This window comes from Cavia porcellus, unplaced genomic scaffold (genome assembly GCF_034190915.1).
Source record: "Cavia porcellus strain 051 isolate PalLab524CR breed Dunkin Hartley unplaced genomic scaffold, mCavPor4.1 scaffold_23, whole genome shotgun sequence".
Taxonomy (NCBI): Eukaryota; Metazoa; Chordata; class Mammalia; order Rodentia; family Caviidae; genus Cavia; species Cavia porcellus.
The window spans coordinates 29,343,924-29,367,201 of record NW_026947506.1 but is presented as its reverse complement, the minus strand read 5'-3'; the positions used below and the strand labels follow the sequence as shown (position 1 = coordinate 29,367,201).

Below are 23,278 nucleotides of genomic sequence, written 5' to 3'. Positions count from 1 at the left end.
GCACAGTGAAAGAAACCATCAAGAGAGTGCAAAGACAACCCACAGACTGGGAAAAAAATTTAACCAACTATCCCTCAGACAAAGAATTAATATCTAGAACATATAAAGAATTGAAAATAAGTTACATCAACCCAAATTTAAAGACCCAATCAAAAAATAGGCATCTGAGATGAATACGCACTTCTCAGATGAAGAAACACAAATGGTAAATAAATATATGGAAAAATGCGCAGTATCACTGGTCATTAGAAAGATGCAAATGAAAACAATGCTGAGTTTCCATCTCACTCCAGAAAGAATAGGTATCATCAAGAAATCAATCAGTAACAAATGATGGCAGAGCTGTGGAGAAAAAGAGACCCTTCTCCAGTGTTGGTGGAAGTATAGACTGGTACAACCACTGTGAAAATCAGCATGGAGATTCCTCAAAAAATTAGGATTAGAAGCTCCATTTGACCCAGTTATTCCTCATCCGGGTATCTTCCTTTGAAGAATTTAAAAAATCATACCACGGTGATATGCATACCCATATTTATAACAGCAGAGTTTTTAATAGCTAAATCTTGGAAACAACCCAAATTCACACCAACTGATGAGTGGGTAAAACAGATAGGGATTTTATTTATACAATGGAGTCCTACTCAGTCGTAAAGAAGGATAAACTTGAGATATTTCTAGGTAAAGGAATGCAACTTGAATGAAATAGATTGGACACACGTATCAATATTGCATTGTCTTCTTGGTATGTGAAACTTAAAGAGTAAATAAGGACCAAAATGTACAGGAGATACTGTGAAACAGGAAGAAACTGTTCAAAAGGGAAGAGGAACTAGGGAGTGAGAAGGAGAAAATGAAGGATGGGAAAATGAAAAAAAGATAAAAGAAGGATAAAATGGAAACAAAGCTTTGTAAATAAGGAGGGGGAAAGAGGTTGAAGGGTGGGGAGGGGATTGGGAAAAAAGAGGAATCAAGTTACATCACACACACAGATACAAATTCCCTGTAATGAACATTATCATTATATGTATCCTAAATTGTACTGATACAGTTAATTTAAAAAAAGAAAAAAAGATTGGAATTATAAAGCTATTCCTTCCCTACTATTTTCATACTTCTATATTATAATCTATTATAATATTTATACTTTGTCATTGAGGAAAGATTTTGTATGTCCTAACAATTTTTTATAAATGCCTATTTTTGAGTAACATTTATTTCTTGTTTTATAAAGTCTAAATATAACTAACTTCCTGGCTGCTTTCACTGTTTTGTTTTTATCACTGGTTTTCAGAAGTTTGACTATTATGTGACTTGGCATAGCTTCCTCAAAATTCTTGAGCATCGGTTTGTTAAACCTCATTGGAGTGTGTGTTTACATCTGTCATGAAACTTGGAAAAATTTTAGATATTATTTCTTCAAATATATCTTTTTCATCCCCTAGTGATTTTCCATCCTCTAGTCATTTTTCTATGTATTGGGCCATGTGAAGTTTCTCCACAATCACTGATTCCTTTAAAACAATGTCTTTTTGCTGTCTTTCATTTTGGACCATTTCTGTTACCATTTCTTCAAGGTCACAATTCTTTTCTTCTGAGGTATCCAACCTAAAACAATGGAGGCACCTCATCCATTGCATGTATCATTTTACATAATGCAGTTTGAAATTTTAGAATGTTGATTGAGACATCTTCTGTCTCTCTACTTAACTTGTAATATAGTCATAATAGTTGTTTGAGTGTCTTTTATTATATCTATGTTAATTCTATATTATTTTAACTGGGATAATTTATGTTCCCATTGTGATTCATATTTTTTGTATCTTTCCACTCTTGGTAATACTTTTTCTTTCTTTTTTTTCTCTTCCTTCCTAACCTCCCATTTTTCCTTCCCTCCTTCCTTCCAACATTTTGAACTTATGGGGTACTTGTCATTTTCTGCCTTATAAATACTCTAAAACTTTGTTCTTGGATAAAGCTAAGTTACTTGGAAATAACCTAAGGTTTTACTTTCAGTATTTATTAGGTAGGACTGACACTCTGTTTAGCCAAGCACTGAATAATATTCCTCACACCTAAAGCAAATCTCTTCTGAGTGCCCCACCAATTGCCTTGTAAATCACAGTTCCCCAGCCCAGCTGACTGAGCAGGCAGTGTTCCCATCACTGTGTATTCACTAGGCAGGTTTGATTTCCTGTAGTCCGTCCCAGTTGCCTCTCTCCCTTGGCCTCTGCTAGTTTCCTCATGCTGATGTGCGAATCAAGGAGATTCGCGAATCAAGGAGATCCTAAGGAGAACCCCCAGGAGCAGCTCTAAGATCTTCAGAGCCCCCTGCCCCAGCTCTCTCCCCTCTTCTGCCCTGTGCTGGACCCTGTTTAGGTCCCCAGCTTGGAGTGCTGAGCTCTGCTCCATCCCCTCCCTGTTCCCTAATTACAAACACCTCAGGCAGTGAGCTGGGACCCAGCACTGGCCTCACCTCATTGGCCTTGATCCTTCAGGAATGACTGCCTTTCTTTTCTGATGTTCAGCATCATAAAAAAAAAAAGTGTATTTTGTCTGTTTCATCATTGTTTTGGATAAGAGAATACATTTCATTTGGTCCTTATTGAATTATGTTGACCCAAGGCAATGTCCCCCCTGGGGAGTTTCTAAAAACCCCAAAGCCCAGATATATCCCTAAGCCCATTAAATTATAGTATCTAGGGGTGGGACACAGATTTCAGGCATTAAGACTCCCCAGGTGATTCCAACAGGCAGGCAGGTTTAGGAATAGAGGATAGGTGTGTGATATGTGTTTTCTCCATCCCATAAACCTCTGTGCCTTTTTAATTTGGAATATATGCAGTTGTTTAGTCAAAATTAATTACAAATTATATAAATATCACGAGACTCTGATAACCTACCAGTGAACCAAAGGAAAAGAACTGAGGTCTGTCTAATACTGGTACTTCAGGAAACTGTTACAGTGAATTGATAATAATTATTCCCTTTTTTTTTCGTGGATGTAGTATGTGCATGGGAGGCAGTGTGGTTCATGGATAATATTGTGAGCTTTAAATATATTCATTAATGGATGAAAGGATAGATGAAAAGGGGAACCCATTACCACCATCTTCACATCTTGGCTTTGTTACCTCCTTGACACCCCTCAGCTGTTAATTGGATGCATAGTATCTTACTTTGCAGGGTCATTTACTCATTTAAGTAATATAAAGATATAATTTAGATGTATAAACATAATAGAAAAATATATGATATATGTATTTACAATAAATGTGTCTATGTGTATACATATACAGCATAAATTAATATATAAACTGTATAAGGGAGAGAGGCACAGAGTTGCTACTATAAAAATACATTATTCTAGAAATAATGGAGACATAGGAAGCAAACATTTGAAAAAAATCCCTGCCAATAATGGAGGATGGAAAGGTGGGTAGACAGAAAGGCATATAGTAAATCAGATGATGATGATGATAGTACCATGGGAAAAATAAAATAAAGTCAAGAATAACGATAAAAAGTGTTAGTATGAGCATTTAATAATGTACTTAAGTTGCTTAAAATAGATCTGGCACTCAGCCAATATTAAGACCTCATAAATGTATGTCTCAAGCAGGTAAAATGTCTTATTTTCTTATATCTTCTCCAATGGATTCTGTTTATCTGAATAGCCCTAATTTATAATACTGTGGTCAAAACAAGAGGAGTTTTCTCAAAGGTTGAGTATTAAAGTCAATAGAGAAATTGATTAGGATATAATGGCAGTTCTATTGTAAAATTCTATCTAGTCTGTTAATATTTTCCTGAGAAAATGGTAAGCCTTATTTAATCTGTATCACTTACTTTTAAATGTAAATTTCTTTTTAAAGTTCCTTGCACAAACTGTTGCAAACATGTCATTCACGGAGAGGTGATGGTGGATGCGTGCAGATCGAACCTGTGACTCATCTCCCCCACTTCTGGGTACACATGCAAACGAAGTGACATCAGCATCCCAAAGAGATACCTCATGCCCATGTTTATTGTGGCTCTATTCACAATGGCTCAGATATGTTGTCTACCCAGATGGACAAGGAGATTGAGAAAATATGGTACATACACACGGAGGAGTATTAGCCACAAAGCAAAAGGAAATCTTGTCCTGTACAGAAAAGTAGCTGGAACTAGAGGATATTTTATTAAGTTAAATAAGTCAGATACAGAAAGACAAGGACTCCATGTTCCATCTCATATGTGGAAGTAAAAAGAAGAGACATAAAAAATGTTGATCTAGACACAAAACAGGGGTTATAAAAGACTGGAAAATGAGTGTGGTAGGTTGGATAAGAGAAGGCTGGATTTGATCAGTATGCACAGTTTACATGAATGGAAATATCAAACTGAATCCCACTCACATGTACACTAATACATATTAATCAAAAGAAAATTAGTGGAAAGAAACACTGACATAACATCTGCTGACTGCCATATATTTTAATCATTCTATGCCCACACCCTGGTACCATTGAACCTACTAGCCTAACAGCTAATGTTAAAGACCTAATGTTACTCAAGATCTTAAATCACTATATTAGAAAACAGCAAACTTTTGGGGTCATCTGGGTCATTCTGAATAAAGTCAAATGACCTGATCAACCCATAATAAAATGACAATTATTACATATATTCAAGCTTATGTTCTTTAAAGGCTGAGCCAGGCATCACATAGTCAATATTTAAAACAAAACTAGAAAATAATTAAGTGATTGTTTTCACATAAGGAGAGTTTGCTTCAGTGTCTTAAAAACACTTGTTTTTTGCACAGTTATAAATGAATGGCCATCAATGGATACAAGTTAAAAATGATATATTTCTAAAGTGTATTCATCTTCCCACAACTGGTCTATGAAATGCTAAATTATCTGCTTCTCCAAAAGCTGCCCGATGTAAGATCATTTAAACGTCTGCACATACACACTAAAGAAAACTCATTTTCCAAATAACACAATGAATCACTGTCTCGTGAAACATTTTGTTTTTCTATAAAAAGTATATTGTATTCATCTTGTCCTTGCTAGATCCCTGGTATCATTACTTATGCTCATCTCCAGGAGGGAGAAAAAGGATTTTATCGGAGTGATTTACTTGTGTCAGGCCTGGAAGTGAACTGAAAGCAATAGCAGTTCTTATATAAAGGCTGGCATAATCGAATTATTGCCTTTTAAGTGATTGAACACAGTGGTGCATATCAGAACCATCTCTTCAAAGATGTCACAAAGAGTAGTCAGCCTGTGCTGTTTATGTCTAGTCTCTGTGTGCAGCTGAAGGAAAAGTACAAAGACTTCGTTCATCTTATAGCCTACTGCAAGGATTCCTAAGATGATGTGCCTCCCAAAATGAGGCCTGACTCACCCAATGGATTAAGTGATTTTGGTATTATAAGTTAGGACAGTATCTTATAGTGCTCAGGTCTGTTCTAGCTCAGTGCAAGAGACTGTAGTGTTAGTAGACTAATCTTTGGGTTTAAAAGGCAAACAAAACGAAAACTTGCGATGGTTAAGATAGATTGGCTTGATTGGCTTGGGACCTGTTCAGGGGATTAGTAAAGCCCATGTGTGGGTGTGTCTGGGTAAATCATGGAGGTGTGACCTTGGGGTCTATATATGGTCCCTCACCCTTTCTTTTCTATCACTGTTGCTCTGCTCCGCTTCTGGGCCCCCATGAACTAAGCATCTGTGCTCTGCCACACCCTTCTGTCATGATGTTCCTGCCTTAGGGTCAGTCAGTAAACCATGGACTGAATGCATTAGAGTCATGAGCCAAATTAAATTTCTCCCTTAAATTCTAGGTGTTAAGGTAACATGTTCCTGCCACAAGAAAGCTAATATAATACCATTATTGAAGGTTACCCTTTCTAGCATTTAGTGCTAAATTATTTGTCTAGGCCAAAAAGGGTACATTATTGACTCATCTTTACAAGATCTCTTCTGACTAGTTTGTAACCATCAGTTCCAAGAATAATATATATGTTAGAGACACAGTCCGAGCCAGAAGATCAGCAAATACGGGAAAGTGATGATATTGACAGAATGCTCAGAACAGCTTTAGGCGATTTGAACTATTTGTTCAAACTGTATGACCGTCTCCGCTGTTAGACTATCATTCTCAGATCAAAGAAAGAACAATGCTTCATTTATCTAAACAAGGGTTCCCAGACTTTGATATGCACCACAATCACCTAGAGGGGTCCTCAAAACGCAGTCCCTCCCTAGAACCTCAAATCTGGCAGCTCTGGGATGTGGCTCGAGATCATGATGTCTGATTTGTGTCTAGGTCATGTACTGGCCTGGAGGCCACCCTTGGAGAATTAGGGCCCTAAGCAGTGGCTGAGACCAAGTCCCTGAAGCTGCACATCCTGAATCCTGACCCTATACTGGCAGCTGTGTGCTTGAGGGTAATTTGCTTCACTTCTCCATGTCTCTGTCTTTTCATTTGTAAAATGAGAGGATTTTAATATGATCTCACTCTTAGAGTTACTAGTAAGTGAATTAATATGCATGCACAGTTTACTCCCTGGCACAGAAGGGCTCAATAAATGTTTACAGATAACACACTTAAAAATCATATTGTAACTGAGTGTCAAGATCATGTGTTCCAAAAGCTAGCTACATAATCCTACTCATTTTAGATGAAATGGACAAGGCCTACAGCTCTCTGTGGCACATTTAAACCTTCCATCCTATAATATATATGTCAGAAAGAAAATTAAGTAAAAATTAAATGTTATTTCAATTTAAATTCAAACTTCTTTTCCAAATATACACCTGGAAAACCAGCTAAGGGAGAAAATATCAAATACATTAAAATCAATCTAATTCATAGGAAACAAAATATTTAAAGTTAGTCTTGCCTATCGGTCTGTTTATATTCTATCATGTCTCACTGGCTCTTTATAAATAACTCCTCAGGATATTTTTGCTAAAGATGTATGCCAATATATTGTGAATTATAGTGCATCAGTATTTATAGCTTCCACAAAATACTTCATAAATTAAAACTTTTAGATAATGCAATTTGAGCTGTATTATAAATCATTATTTTTAATTTGAGACCTGAAGTATATTACACAATCCATTTTGGAAAACCAAAATAACTCTAAATTAATCTTTTAAAAAGCCTTTAGGTTTGATTTTTATTTATTTGACTAAATCCTATTGATTTTGTATTGCACTAGTCCATACTTCTGGTTTTATCCTGTCACTAGCAAGTTAAATAAACACTACCACTGAAACAAAAACTATCATGTCTAGTTTCCTAAGTCTAAGGGATGTGACAACTAGAAAAAAAGTGTGGTACAAAGGACAGATTTTCAGTCTATAAATAAACTTCTGTAAGTTGTGAGGCATGGTACTAACACCCTTCTATTTAGATAGAAAGAAGAACACAAGCAACAGCAACAAGATAATTTGTAACTACAAGTTAATTATATCTCTACTCCAGCTATGACTGTTTGGACACACGCCGTTCATACTGTATTGTAGAACAAATTCTTCCTCTTAGCAGTTCTGGCTAAAACTTTTCAATGCAGAAACACACCTGGCAGAAGGAACTTCAGAAGGACTCCTTTGATAATTTAATAAAAGAAATTAGCTCTGTAACATGATCCTTCATGAGCCAGTCATGATGGTGCATACTGATAGTGCCATGGCTCCTCATGACACCTTGTCTTTTTGTTTTTCCAGTCTAACGTGTGGGCATTCACCAGTGATAAAGTCATCCTGGTTAAAATACCTGACACCAGCTTCTACATAGGCATCAACCATCATCTCATAGACACTCCTAAATCCCAGTCAATGCCCCCTTTCAGCAGGAAGAAGTAAAAGAAAGAAAAACTTCACCCTTTTTCCGAATAATAAAAAGATGGGAATGAAAGGATTTTGTCCCAGATGGGACACTGTAGCCGGTGGGAAGCTGGGAGGTGGAACCAAGAGGCTCTATCTTGAGGTCATCTTCCCCGCCCCTAAGCCCTACCTGTGACACAAAATGAATTCCAATGGGCTACCTGTGCATCAGTAATGCCCCTTATGTTCCACCCCAAGCCTAAGCTACATGTATGCCCCCATACCAGAGAGAGTGGCAGAGAGAATGCCAGACCTTGGAGGTCAAGGAGTCTCTCTTCACATTCTTAAAATAAAGGCCACTTTTATTTCATACTTCTTATCTTTTTAGCTGTGCCAAAAATTCTATCACATACCTCTTATTCCAGCATTTTGAGAGGCTGAGGCAGGAGGACTTCAAGGTCCAGCCCAGACTGGGCAGTTTGGTAACTTAGTGAGACCCTGTTTCTAAATTTTAAACAATAAACAAAAAAATGAAAGAACTGGAGATGTAACTCAGTGCTAAGGTCTTGGGTTTGACCCTTGGTACCACACCCACACACACACACCCACACCCCACACACACACAGTCTTTCTTATTTGTTGTTTTCTTAACTAATTATTTCAAATTTATTAAATGAATAGATCTTATTAGAAAACAAAGTTTCACCTAGTTACCAAACAAAATTATTTTGATTTTATGCATGCAGACTTTTTTTTGGTCTTTTTCCTTTTTATTGGTACCAGGGATCGAACTCACAACTGCCTGCTTATAAGGCAGGTGCTTATGCTGCTGAGCTAAATCCCCAGCCCCAATGCATGCAGACTTTTATACTGTTTATCTTCATCGGAGAATTTTAAAAGATTGTTTCTTTCTAAAGAAATCCTGCAATCTGATTCCTTGTCTCTAGTCTGGGCTCTGCATTCTTCTCTAAAATGAGGGTGTGGTGGGAGACAGGTAGGATGGATTTGATGGCCTTGGAGGTTCCTTACAACTCTAATGGCTTATGAGCGTATAAACATGGTCATCTGGCAAATAATGCCATTTGGTGGAGGAGAGAGTACATATTCAAGGATGCCATTCCTCACTGCATAGGTGTGTCATAGGCTGTACCCCTTGGTCTGTGTAGTGCCCTTAGTGATTTTCACACATGGGAACAACTGTCTAGTGACACAGCTCTCAGGACATTTCCCCACTGGTAAGTAGCCCAAGACTGCACACAAACAAAAGTTAAAAAATTTATAATAATTGTTTTGGGAAAGCCCTTTATTAGCCCCAAAGAACCATGGGTCCCAATGTCAATCTTTTATTATTTGTGTGGTTGGCCTTGGGTGAACAGCTTGGCCCACCTGGGCCTGAGTTGCCTTGTTGGTATAATGTAGAAATCAACTGAAAACCTCTTCATTTACTTGTAACTTCAAAGTAAATATATTTTTATTAAATTTCTTTAGGAAATTTAAAAGCAAAAGGCCAGTGTACGATTTAGTGTGTCCCTAAAAATATGGGACGTAAAATAGTTAAAAACAATTTCTTAGTTTTTAATCCATGTTTGAGAAAGAGTACACCACATACTGATAATTAAGATTAAAGTTATTTTCCATTTCTACAAGATTGTTCAATAGACTGAGATATAAAATTCAACTTTTAACTTTGTGAATCTGTCTGATATCTGCTGTGGTCTGAATATTTATGTGCCCCTGAGATTTATCTCTCAAAGATTAAACTGAATCCCCTAAGGAAAGATACTAAAAGTAGTGTGTCCAGAGGGGCAGGTGGTGAGTTTGGCACCCTCAGGCATGACATTGGTGGAGGCCGGAAGAGGGCACCATTCACTAATCATCCCTGGACGGTTTAGTGGAGGGCTTCCTTCCACCCATGCGGCCGCCACCTCCAGCCCAGGGGGAGAGATATGAACCTGGTATCAGATCTGTGGGGACTTTGATCGTAGACTTCCCAGACTCTAGAATTGTGAGAAATAAATATTAGCTGTTTATAAGCCACCCCACCTACAGTTCCATGTTACAGAGCCCAAATGGCCTAAGGCACTCCCAAGGCCCACTGTGTTCCTGAGTCCCCTACCTCCAAGCAGTGGAGGTGAGATGCCATCTGTCCTCCCCCTTCTCAGAAGTCCTCTTCTGCTCTGGTTCTTCTTAGAGAATGTGGGTCTCAGGAGAGCATGGTGGGTGAGCAAACAATTGGGCTTAACTTTGGCATGTTCTATTACTGGTATTTCTATTCTCCAGTAGCTTCCTCCTATGTAGTTCTCCTTTATATTCATTTATTTGGTTGTTTTTAAAAACAAATTTCCTTGTAATGATGCTTTACTTTTACCTTATTGCCAATATTTCAAAGTCTACTTTGTAAAAGGTCTCTGTTATACCCAAGAATTGTTGCATATATGAAAGGAATTAGTGAACTAAGTTGTAAGTCATAACATTTTTTCTATTTAGTGGGCTTACAATTAATCTATTTTTCTTCTCAGCCAGTATAGTTCAGCTTCCTGTTCTCCAAAAATATAAATTATCTGCTCCTTGGCCAAAATTTATTATACTGATATTATTTTAAGAAGAGAAGAATGATATCAGAACCTACTTGGATACTTGGGTAATAATTTTAAGGTTGAACTAATCAGCTCCCAGCATGCATGATTTCAGGGACCAATCTCTTTTTTCAAAGCTGCTTGGAGCTTTTGGAAGAAAGCCCAGATAGGAGCAGGGGAAGTAAAGACAGGGAAGAAAACAGAACTAGAAATATAAAAACTCCACTGCAAAATGTTTTATTCTGGACCAAATTATAAGAAAAAAATGACTGATATCCCAAAGCAAAGTAAGACTTGAAAACAAAACATAACAAATAAAAACAAAACAAAGCACCAGTACTATAGGACAGCCAGAGAGATGATTAGGCATAGCCACCATCCATCAGGCCCACGAGACCACCACAATGGCACAAGTGCCAGCAGACTGGATGAGATTCATAATGCAGAGAAAGAAAGCTGCATAATCCTCACATTTCTTTCACTCGTGAATCTCCTTCTCTACACCTCTAAAGTTATCAGCAGAGCTTTTAAAATGTGGAAAGGATTCTATTGGGACACTCATGAGACTTGGGGTAGGGGAATCTTGGATGGCCTTCAAAGGACTTCTCTTTCTAAGCAAGCATAGTGTCCAAAGGGGAGAACAAGCACTGTTTCAGAGAATCAGCGCCACCCTCTCTCTGTCAGTTCATATCATCTAACGGTGACACAAAACCAAAGAGGCAACAAGTGCAAATAATCCCTCTCTGAAAATGCTTGCATTGGTCAGAGATCATAGAACCAAAGGAAAATGAAGGCATTTCCCAGTTCTTTAACAAAAGCTATATGATGTTTTTGGAGTCTTTTTTTAACATTTACTTTCCAAATTCCTTTAATACTAATTTTTTTTTAGTCTCGTAAATTTCTAGTACTCTAAAAAAGAGAAAAAAGTTACAACTGCCTGAATCTCTATAATAAATTACCTGAAACTAGGTGCTTGATAAAGATAAAAGGTTTACTTATCACAGTTTTGGACGCTGATAGTCCAAAATCATGTGGGCCCATCTGTCCAGGGCCTCACTCAGGCCATGTGAAAACATGGCAACGGGATTGCGTGACAGTAGTGTGTCTGAGCATGGGTGACACACAGGTGGGAGGCAGAGAGTTTGTATGGCAAGAGAGGAATCACAGAGCAAGCTGAGGAGGACAAACTCTCTTTATAATCACCCACTCTTATAAGCAATCCAGTCCCCTCAGGGAGAGAAGTTCCTTCCTTGAGAAACACATTACTCCTTCTTGGGGACCTAATCACCTCTTGAAGTTGTCATTTCCCAAGAACCCCATTGGAGACCAGGCTCCTATGTGAGCTTTTTACCTTTTTTTTGGTACCAGGGATTGAACTCATGACCTTGTACTTTCCTGACAGGCACTTGTGCTGCTGAACTATATCCCCAGCCCTCAATGTGATATGAATCATACTCAAACCAGAACACAACTGATTTTTCAGTTTTTCACAATGATTAGATAGTAAAAAGATTAGATAGTAAAAAAAAAAATAATATAGGTCATTGCAATCTGTAGGGAATCTTAAAAAGTACAAATTGTTTCTGTTTGGTTTCTCTGTCACCTTTCTTCTTGTGCTAACCAGTGCTAATGCATCCTCAATAATCAGCCTCCACCACGACAGTAAAGGCAGGGAGTCCAGGTGTGGGCCAAGATCTGACATCTCTGTAACTTTCAGCAAACATCACCCAGGAGCCTCATAAAGAACTGATGATGATCTTCACTTTAACTCAGAAAGAGGAAAAGTCACCCAGAGGAGATAACCTGTAGGTAAATGGTTTCCTGGCTAACATTTCACAGGCCTTTTAAAATGCTAAGCCAGAGATCAGTAAACTTTTGCTGTCAAGGACTAGATAGCAAATATGTTAAGCTTTGTAGCCCACATGGTTTCTGTCACATTTATTCAAGTTTATCACTGTAGCAGGAGTGCAGGTTAAGCAAATGAACAAAAAGACTGGAAATGTTATTAACACACAATAAAACTTATTTTCATATGCCAGGACAAGATTTTTCAGCCATTTGCAAATGTAAAAAAAGCCACCCTGAATGAAGCAGGTTGTGGGCTGTAGTTTGCTAGCCCTGGTTAGGGCTGCTCATCTGATCAGACACAGCTCCTCTAATGCTGCACCCAAGCACGAGCTTCCTGTGTCAGAAACTGGAAACCAGGCCAGATCAGAATTAGGACTCAACACTACTATTCTCCTTCTAGCCCTGTTAGTCATTATGAAAGACCTAGAAATTACCTATCAACTGTGAACCTCTTTAGCCGATCTGCCAAAATGTTTGCTGTTTGATTGCCTTGATGTGAATAAAACTTCTATAAATTCCCAGAATATTAGATTTGCAACTTGATTTCCTAAAATGTCCTTCCTCGTCTAAACTAATAAGAATATCTTTGAGTTCTGAGCAGAAAAAAAAAAAAAAAAAGACCTGTGCTGGGCTTGTGTCCAAATTTCATGTATCTGAAAGATTTATTTAATGTTTTAAAATCACTTATATAGAAATTCTTATTATGAAATCCAAATCAACAGGGTGATATAAGCTTATGTACTGAATGTCCTGCTCCACTGACGTGATCACAGACATGAGAAACTCAAAATAAAATGAGGGACGATGCCAGCTACATGCTTAGATCTCTTAGCCACATGCGGGAGAGGAAGGAGGGAAGTGTCAGCCAGAAGACTGTTCATCAGTGAGTGAAAAGGATAAAGTCAGGTCGGGGAGAACTAGAACCTTCTGTCTGAGCTTCACCGAAGTCCCAGCTTGGAGCAACAGAGGGTAAAGGTGAAGGCAGGTCTTTGAGTAGCTGATAGGGACAAGATTCTCACATTGCTACAAGATTCTCACATTGCTATGGTCGGGGAGAAGGAGTCCACCAAAGTACTCAGTGCATGGTGCATCTGGTGTACCAAAGTGGGGAGGGGCATAGTCAGGACCGGGACAGATCTGGAGAGGACATGAGGTCACTTTACTGAGTGTGGGCTGGAGCACTTCCCTAGCTGGTTTCTAGATAGCTGGCTTGGTAGCCAGAGAGGGCAGCTACACCCATGCAAGACTCCCTTCTCCAAGCCTGCTTCCACCCACCTGCATCAACTCTAACCCATACAGTTACTGTGTCTCCACCCTGGTGAAAGGGACAGCAAATACATTATCCACCCTTCAGGCTGCACTTGTGGTAATCTGACAAATACCACACACTTGTATCTAGAATGAATCTTAACTTCTACTGTTATACAAACAGATAATCCAACCTCAAGATGAGCTAAAGAAAAATTATTAGATGTTACAGAGCTTTCAGCAATTCAAAAGAAAAGTAAACTGGAGGGGAGGGGTCATACCTATAGTGCTAGCACTTGGGAGGTTAAGGTAGGGGATTGCAGCAAGTGTGAGACCAGCCTGAACTACAAAGAGCAAAGAGTTCGAAGCTAATCTGGATTACATAGCAAGACCCCGACTCAAACAAAACCAAAACCAAAAACAATGAATTTGGCAACTGCTCCCCACCCCCCAAAGTTGGAGATTGACCTCAAGGCCTCCTGCATACTCTCAGCAAGATGTCTACTATTCAGCTATAGCTCAGGCCTTTTTAAATTTTTAGTTTGAGATAGTGTTGCTCATTTACCCAAAGTGGCCTTGGATTTGTGATCCTCCCACTTCAGCCTACTGAGTAACTGCAATTGTAGGCAAGTGACACTATATCTAGTTTGACTTTATTTTTAGCTTTGTTTTTACTCCACAATATAAAACAGCTAAGTGACACACTTACAAGGAAGCAGGAAAGAGTTCTAAGGAAAAGGACTGTGACCTCAGTAAGGTTCATATGCAATGATAACAGGACCTCCAGACATGCAGGAACCCATGAAAGACTTCCTGTCCTTAGTCCTCCATGCCACCAGCAACTGAGGTGAAAGTCAGAATGCCTTTCCAATTACTGCAGAGAATATACAAGAAACAAACAGGAAGCAATGGCAGAAGTGTGACTGGAATTAAATTTAAAATGATCGTGGTTAGTGTAATGCAACTCATATTGATATTAAAAAGACATACGGACAAAAGTCTGTCAATTAAGTCTCAGATTATTTAAACAAAAATTATTGGTTGAAGGAGGGGTAGGACAAGGAAGAATGTATATTTCCTAGTTTATAGCACAAAAAAGTCTAGTTTTGTTCTTGGAGACATACCAATCTTATAATAATTGTATTATTTTAAAATTTAAAGGCAATAACTGTTCAAAAAATATAACAATATAATGAACTATATAGAGAAAGGACTTTGGCTTCTGACAAACTGAATTATGAATATGGACAAAGTATTAACCTCTCTAAGCTTTAGCTGTCTATAAACCAAGCTTCTTTGTTATATAACTGTTTTGAAGAGGAACTGAAATAAAATATATCAAGTTGATAACTTTGCTATATAGAGCTCATGGCAAATGTAGAGTGCTTACTATTATTAACAATCAAAGGAAAAAGCTTGACAAGCACAGCAAAAGACTACAGGAGAAATTAAAAGGTAAAGCTTCAAAGAAACACCAGACATACCAGTTACCATGGTACTTGGAGATAAGTTAAAGCTTTTTTTTTTATTAAAAAACAAAGAACCTCATGAAAGATTTTTAAAAATATATGTAAGTATTCTGTATAATCTTTTTTAAAAAAGACTTCACTTGTTCACTCAACAAATATCTGCGAGTTTAAACTATACTTGACATTATTCTAAATTTTGAGGATCTGATAGGAAACAAGATGCAAAGCTTGGACCAGCCAGGTAGGTACTAGGCGCTGTGCAATCCTGGCAGATGCTAAGGGAAGAGGCTTCCAGCTGGGATTCACCTGGGCTTGATTCAGGAAAGACAGAGATGCCAGTGTGGCCAAAAGGAAGTGAGGAAGAGAGAGGGTGGGGCTGGGAGAGGTGTGGATCTTGCAGACTCTCAACATTCACCCCAAATGAGAAGGTAGGGAATTATATGGCCCTGAGCACTGGGCATGGGATTCAGCTTCCTCTCTTTGCCCAGGTCATTCTGGTTTCCAAAAAACAGACTGAAGGGAAGTAACAGTAGAGGCAGAGATATATCTGTCTGTCTGTCTGTCTGTCTATCTATCTATCTATCTATCTATCTATCTATTTTTTTCTTTTAGAAGAGTAAAGGCATTGTCTAGATGCCTGCAGCTACCTCAGGGACTTAGGAGTCAGAAGGTAACTGGTTGGACTCTACTGGACGTATTTTGAATGTCTGTCTACAAGATTCAACAGTCTAGATGGGCAGAATGTGGGAAAAAGAGGAGTCAAGGGTGACCCCACTGTGTTTTGGCTTGAGCAGTGGAAAAGAGGCAGAAATTAATTTATATTTAACTGCCTACTCTGAGGATAACTAAGAATATTGTTAAAGAGGTTTTCCCCAAAAGAAAACTGTCCAAATGGTTTTATGAGCAAAACCAATAAATTCTTCCCATAAATGATCAGTGCTTTGCTATTTAAACTAATAAAAAATTAAAAAGAAAATATTTTATTTCATTGAAACAACTTAGCAGAAATTTGACAACAAAAGTTGATAAATAAAACCAAAGTTATATCTCTCTTATGGCGATTGACACAAAAATCAATGATAAAATGAATAAATGAAATCCAGCAATACAAGGTGAGATAAAAAATGTGATGAATGCCTTTAAAACTTATTACAGTAAAAGACACATTGCCATGAATTTACTTCAGAATGTCCCCCAAACACACTTCAAACACACTTATGCCAACATTCTTGTTACCCTCTTTTAAAAAAATTTTGTCTTTTTTTTTTTTTTGACAGGATTCACTCTGAAGTTCATGCTAGTCTGGAACTCACTTTGTAAGGCTTCAAACTCATAGTGATCCTTCTGCTTCAGCCTGCTGAGTGCTGGGATCACAGGCAGGAACCACTGTGCCTGGCTCTTGCCACTTTCCAAAGCAGTGCTGGAAGCCTGGTGTTTTTGGTTGAACTGTTCTAGTTGCCTCAGTGTCCTGAATAAACTCAAAACATGGACATTTCATGGTCATTTTGACTAGAGAGAAGAGCCAGAAGTGACCTGGGACTAGATCCAGTGAATAATGTGGAGAACACTCCATAATACTTTTATTCGACAGAAAGTGTTATGAACTTTTTACATTAATTCAGAATACTGAGGCAGTCACAAAAAGACACTCAAGAAAGACTACTGCCAGAACTGCTTCAGAAAATGGCGAGAACAATTAAGTATGTTTAAAGCAATGGGTGTATGTGAAGGGGATTCATAGCAATATGTCTTTTACTGTAATACCTTTTAAAAATTTAAACATTCACTGTAGTTTTTTTTAATCACATCTTGTGTTATGAGAATGACACAAAATTCAGGGGGGATTTATTCTGGCAATGCAAGGATGGTTCAACATGGACAATATGACTACAATCATGTTGTTATATAAAAGTAAAAGATAATTCAAATCAATTCAGTAAATGTTAAAAGAGCATTTGATATAAGTTCATTAACATTAGATTAGCAGAAATTCCCAGTTTAGGCATAGATGGGTATTGTATTCTATAACAAAGAGTATTCCTCTGAAACCAACAACCAGCAAAAACCTCACATGATGATAAAACATAATAATTTTCAACAGGAATGTAATGTGAACTATATATGTAATTCTAAAATACTCTAGTTGCCACATTCAAACAATATAAGCTTGAAAAATTTTATTTAACTCAATAATTCAAAATATTTCTTAATATCTAATCAATATTTTAAAGCCACTAATGAAATATTTTAATTCTTTTCTATACACTATATTTTCAAAATCCCTGCAGGTTTGGGGCAGGAGGATTGGGGTTTTGTTTTACACCTGATACATATCTCAGTGTGGACCAACCACAGTTCAAGTCCTTTCTAAGTTACCAGTGTGTGCTTAAGGGACAGGGCTGCTCTCAGAGACCTAGGTATGACCCAAGAAAATATGGGCAGGACTTGGATTTCCAGCCTTAGAATTTAAGAAGAGGTTTCCGTAAAAGGATAAGCACCAGACATAGTCTAAAAAAGGAAAACTTGATCCTGTAAAGACATAAATTTTCCAAATGATTATATACATGCAATACAAGCCAATCAAAATTCCTTTGATATATTTTGGATAAAGAATATCAAAAAAATTAGAAAATTTTCAAAAAGGACAGAGATTTGAGATCTCAGTTATTTAAGTAGAGTGCCATCTAATATTTACATATGCTATCAGTTTACAGCACTGTAATCCTGGCAACTCAATAAGGCAAATAAGGACTAGCAGAAATAAGAATTTGGGGCTCAGTGGTATAGCGCCTACCTTGCAGGCATGAAGGCCTGAGTTTGATTCCCAGTACAAACAAAACAAAACAAGAAATAAGAAAAAACAATTTGGTATATGATAAAGAAAGCATTATTAAGTAAGGAGACAATAAACATATTAGTAATTATATAATATTGGGGCTACTTTTAAAATACATAAAATGAAGTATCTATTTTATATCTTATACTGAAATAACTACTATATGCTTCACAGATTTAAATGAAAAATCAGAAACCAATAAAGTAGCATGAAATTTATAGCTGAATATTTATAAAATTTAGGAGTGGGGAAATCTTTCTAGGACAGAAATCATAAAGCAAGAGAACGATTTTTTTTTTTTTTTTTTTTGGTACTGGGGATTGAACTCACGACCTTGCACTTGCCAGGCAGATGCTTATGCTGCTGAGCTAAACCCCTAGCCCTGAGAATGAACGATTTGATGATAAAATCTTCTATTTAGGATTTCTATTTTAAATAGGAGCAATAAATGCAAGTGATATATACCTAATTGTTAAAAGATCAATAAGAGAAGAACAATAAGATCAATAAGAGAAGAAGAATCCCAAAGAAAAGGAAATGTAAGCTAAGGAAACAAAGGGGCCAATTCCCAGAAGGCAAAGCAAACTTTCTTCGTGTCTCATATTGGCAATGACGAGAAGACGGTGATCACGTTCCACAAGGGTGCAAAGAAACGGGCAGTGGGTGCAGATGCCTTTCCTGGGGGGAAGCTGGCCGTGGTGACCTAGCTGGAAATCAGGGGACCTCTGCACTTACTGCCTACCTCCGCTCGGTGACGCACAGAGACACAAAGTGCAATGGAGATAACGGAGAGGCGGGAAGGAGGAGAAAGAGCAGTTACTACGGGTGCGTGCTGTGAGTTTGGGACGATGCAGATGCTCTGGACATGGACAGAGGCGGTGGCTGCGTGACACTGTGAGTGCACTTAATGCCACTGCATGGCACACTTCATAACGGTAAAAGTGGTCAGTGGTGTGGTACGTGTATCTCACCACTATTTTTCAGATTTAAAGTGCATGAATATAAAGTTTATTAAGCCGTTTGTCCACTATTAAGCATTTAGGTTTTTCCCAAATTTTTAATATTAAATATATTACTAAAAAAGTAGAAAAAGGACATATTTTGACTTATCATCTTTGTGTTTACCCTAGAGTCCCAATAAAATATGTGTAAAGAAATACATTTTTCTTATGGTACTGGTTTTAATGGCAAAAAAACCTAACATATGAGATTGGTCAAATAAATTTATGGCACAGGAAGAAAAATGCAGTAGCCACAGCAAAGTGTAATGCAGACTTACATCTAAAGGTGAATGGGGGAGGACGTAAATAACACGTGCAGCTTGATGAACTTTAAAGGAGAGAATGTTCCATGCATGCCCAGCACAGCATCTGGAAAATGGGTCCAGGGTTTGCCAGTGATATCTCTGAGCAAATGGGATTTGTCACCTTTTGTCTTTCTTGCTTGTCTTTCTACTTTTTCTATAATGAGCATGAACTTTTTGTTCAAGGAAATAAATTAATGAAAGAAATTTAATTTGAAAGAAAATACAAATCACATCCCAGTTAGCTTTCCTCTCTCAGAAGTAACGCTGCACCTCTGTGCACTGTACGCCACTGGCCCGCTCTCTATAGGTTATGTGTGGCCGGCAGTGATTATTTCCCAGATCTAAATCACTAGGAGTCACAAAATATAAAGGAATCCCTTGGGGCTTTGTAGCCTGCTACTTAGCTGGTCACAGAAGTTATACTTTCTCCTTCTGATAGGGAGAGGAGCTTTCAAAGGGGAAGATGCTGTACCCAAAGAGTACCAGTAAACTGTGAATCATGGCATAGGTCTGTAATTCTACCGCTGTAGGAGGCTCAGGCAGGCAGATCATAAATGCAAACAAGCCCAGCCTGGATTATGTAGCAATTTAGCAAGACCATGCCCAGAAATAAAAAATTAAAAAGGGTTGAAGACATAGCTCATGCAAAAGCCCTGGCTTTAATCCATGAAAACAAATTCTTTTAGAAAGTAAGGCTACACACAAAATACGCTGTAAAATTACAGGAAGAAACCTTATTGTATTTAAGAATATCCCACAGCCTGTGCCTATGGAAGAAACAAAACTGGATCTTCAAGGTATAGGCAAATAGATCCAACCTAAAGGCATTTTTGGTTAGTTGTCCCACATAATAAGTTATAAATCTGGAACAGGAAACTTGAAATCATTAAGGTCACATATTTATAACATCATATTCAATTAGGTTAGAAAAGTGCAATATCTGTCATCATGTCATAAAAAGATGTGTTTTTCTCTCAGATCTCTTAGAAAGAAAAGCTCCCAATATTGTTACAGATAGGGCTGTTTTCAATCAGTTACAAGAAGCAATTCAATTACGAGATGGTTTAGTGCAGTAACTGACTCCAGACTAATTTAATTTCTTTAGGTCTCTAAAGATCAATTGATCTGATTTGTCCCATCCCCAAAGGCTGTTTAGGAAAAACTCAGACTTAAATACCTGGAAGTGAAATCCAAAACCTTGGCCAGTTTCACACCCCCTTATGTCATCTTGCAAACTTTCAGCTGTTCTCATAGAGTGCACCTTGACCCTCAGACCATTAAAGCTACTTCACCTCACGTGTATGTGCTGAGTGCTCCTGGGTCAGGACACTTCAAAGAGTGGGAAATGTGGCCCCATGCTCTATCAATTCTGCCCTTCTCAGAGGACAGCTGGGTCCTCCTACTTCATGCCCATGAGTGTGACTGCAAGGCTATTTTTACTCTAGGAGGAATCCATGAAGACCAATAAAAGTAGACCTTGGTAGTAAACAAATTGTTCCACCCAAGGCTCGTAAGATGAGGAACTTAGAGCGCTGTTGTGCATTGTGTGATTCACGGAGTGCTTCTGTAAATGTTGTCGTAATTGATGTCCCAATAAACCTTTGAACCACAGGACTACTGTCTCCATTTTCTAGATGAAGAAACTAAAATTCAGTGACTTCTCCACCATCAATCGCCCAGCAAAAGGCAGAGCTGCATCTCTGCCCCGAAACCACTTCCTCCCAGCAGAGCAAGCCTCCCTGCCCACCTGGGACAGAAGGTGCGACCAGCACTATGAAAACACAGTGCTATCGCCCCCACCTTGCCCTGGTCTCTATTCTTACTCAAATCCCAATTAAACTGAGAAAAAGATCACTCAAAATCATTGCAATCACACAGCTCCGCTGCATCAGAGCTTCAGCTTCAGACACTCAGAAGAGAACAGGAAAGTCATTTCTAAAGGAAGGAGCCTTGGTAAGGAGCCTGCTTGCTGTCCAGGCTGCTGCTGGCCCTTTCTCACTGACTCCCTCCCCCTCAACAGAGAGCCGCCCTCTGCCTTCTTCCTGCACTGTGCAGTGGATTTTTCCACCAGCAGCCCAGTCTCCTTCCCTGATCTCATCACCCACAACCTCTCTGAATAATTAATCTCTCTTTTTGACTCCAATCGCACAGTTTTGTCCAATGGTAGGCGGGTCTCGCTGACTTCTCTGACTCCCCCCTCAGCCTCTAAATGTCTCCCTCACCCCACCCATCACTTTTGCCACTTGGGAAGACTTAGGATGAACCAGACCCAGGCTGCTGAAACATGGAACTGGCCCTTATGTTGAGTGGCCAGGAGAGGCTGAGCAGAAATGTAGAGGTCAGCTGTGGCCATATGGTAGGCAGCACAGAGTTGCACAGTGGCGGAATGTGCCCATGAGGGGGGGAAATCACACAAACGTGAAGGACAGTGAATCAGAGGGCCACTGTCTCAGTATTTCACCTGCTGATGAGGACACTGGGCCACAAAAGAAGATTTAGTGTAGAAAACTAATGTGTTTCAGACATACAAGTGACGGACAGGTTGAAAATTTCTCTGAAAAAGACATTTTTCACATTTGTATTGGACAAACTGTGGATGCCCATGTGGTCATGTGCCTCACCTGGGTGGTCTCAAACTGCAGGAACCATTGTAGTTTAAAGTGGGGTAACTTACAGGTCAACAATTACCGCTGGTCTTCCTAGGGGTCCTGCTGTTTCTCCTATGAAAGGCAGGTAGTCTACTCTACAGGTAAAATTATGTGATCTTGAAGTAAATGGCATCGCCTTGTTTCAGAATTCCAAATTACCTTACACTTTTTGCAAATATATCCACTTCACAAGGAAAAAGGCCATCACAGTGCCATTTCTCTGCAGGCTGTCACTCATCAAAATCCAGAGCTTATAACATCAAGAGGACTAAGTATCTGACAACATCAGTCCTATGTTTATGGTCAATGTGTGCCCTGACCTAGGCAAGGCCTTCACTTAGAAACTGAGCACATGACAGTTCAGTGCAGAGCTCATAAGGCTGGGGCAGCTGTGCATCTGCAAGGTCTGTAGCTACAAGGAAGGACACAGAGACCCAGAGACCAGACAGAATAAGGTTAGTGTCCCGGGACATCACAACCCATGTGTCCTTACAAACGCACTCTTGTCTTTATCTTATATAGACGAAAAAGTAAACAGAAAATTTCTCATTACCTCTCAATGTCAGTGAGCCTGGAGGAGTCCCGGAATCCTTTGGCAAAAGGATTGCTGTCTATTTTCAGCTTGGTTATCTGGAAAGAAAAGAATGGGTACAAAACAATCTCATTTCTGAAGTCAAAAACTAAAATCCTAAACAAAAATTTTCTCCATTTTTATAGCACCCCAAGAATATCTCAGTGTCTCTCAGCATCATGAGCAGGGTAAAGTACTAGACAAGTTCGCGGGAAGAATGGCTCACAGCCAAACTGGAGCTAGTTAGTCTGGGGGACTTTCAGGTGAGGTGGAAAAGAACTAGGGTGTGACATATGTGACACAGTAATGACAGGTAATGGCTCAACCAGGGAAGTGGGAACCATCTTAAGGGGAGCTGGGTAGAATCCCAGAATTCCAGGAAAAATGGGGAATATATGCAAAAACATTGTCTCATTCTGACTTGGCAACACCTTATGTTAATACTGTGAGCGTGTACATATGCCAAGGTGGATAAAAGATGAAATGTCCAATAACAGCATCATGTGCAACGCTACAAAAACACACAGCAGGAAGCCTTCAGCACATAAATTCATTCCATTTGACTAAATTAGAATCTAAGCAGCCCACCCTTTGTTTCCTTCCATGCAGTGTAATTTACAGAATGCTACGTTTTTATGGAAACAAACACTTTCTAGTAAGGATGGCTGTCTCAAGCATTAAGTGTCTATGCCAGGGCATCTGTCAACATTCAGGATTCAATGAATGCAGAAGATTCCATAGACCACAGGCACCTCCCTCCTCCTAAGGAAGACACCTCAGTAAAGGAGACACTTCTTCAAACCTCCTTTATGTGGAAAACCCCCATGAGCACTGAAAGGAGCCTTAGAGAGCTTGGGCTCACATCCCTGACTGACAGATGGTCACACTGAGGCACAAAGAGGGTGAGGACTGAGACACCATAGTCTGTAACTGACTTAGAATCCAGGGAGAGG

At 38.8% G+C, this 23,278-nt stretch overlaps 1 protein-coding gene across 2 annotated transcripts in view; it reads right to left on the bottom strand.

Annotated features, from left to right (window-relative positions):
* Positions 1-23,278, bottom strand: part of Tbx20 (T-box transcription factor 20) — a 55,000-nt gene that overhangs the window by 10,436 nt on the left and 21,286 nt on the right. For both annotated transcript variants that reach the window (XM_063233971.1, XM_003470074.2), the window contains exon 6: positions 22,308-22,384. In XM_063233971.1, coding sequence (XP_063090041.1) covers positions 22,308-22,384 — 77 coding nt within the window. The remainder of the gene's footprint in view (positions 1-22,307; positions 22,385-23,278) is intronic.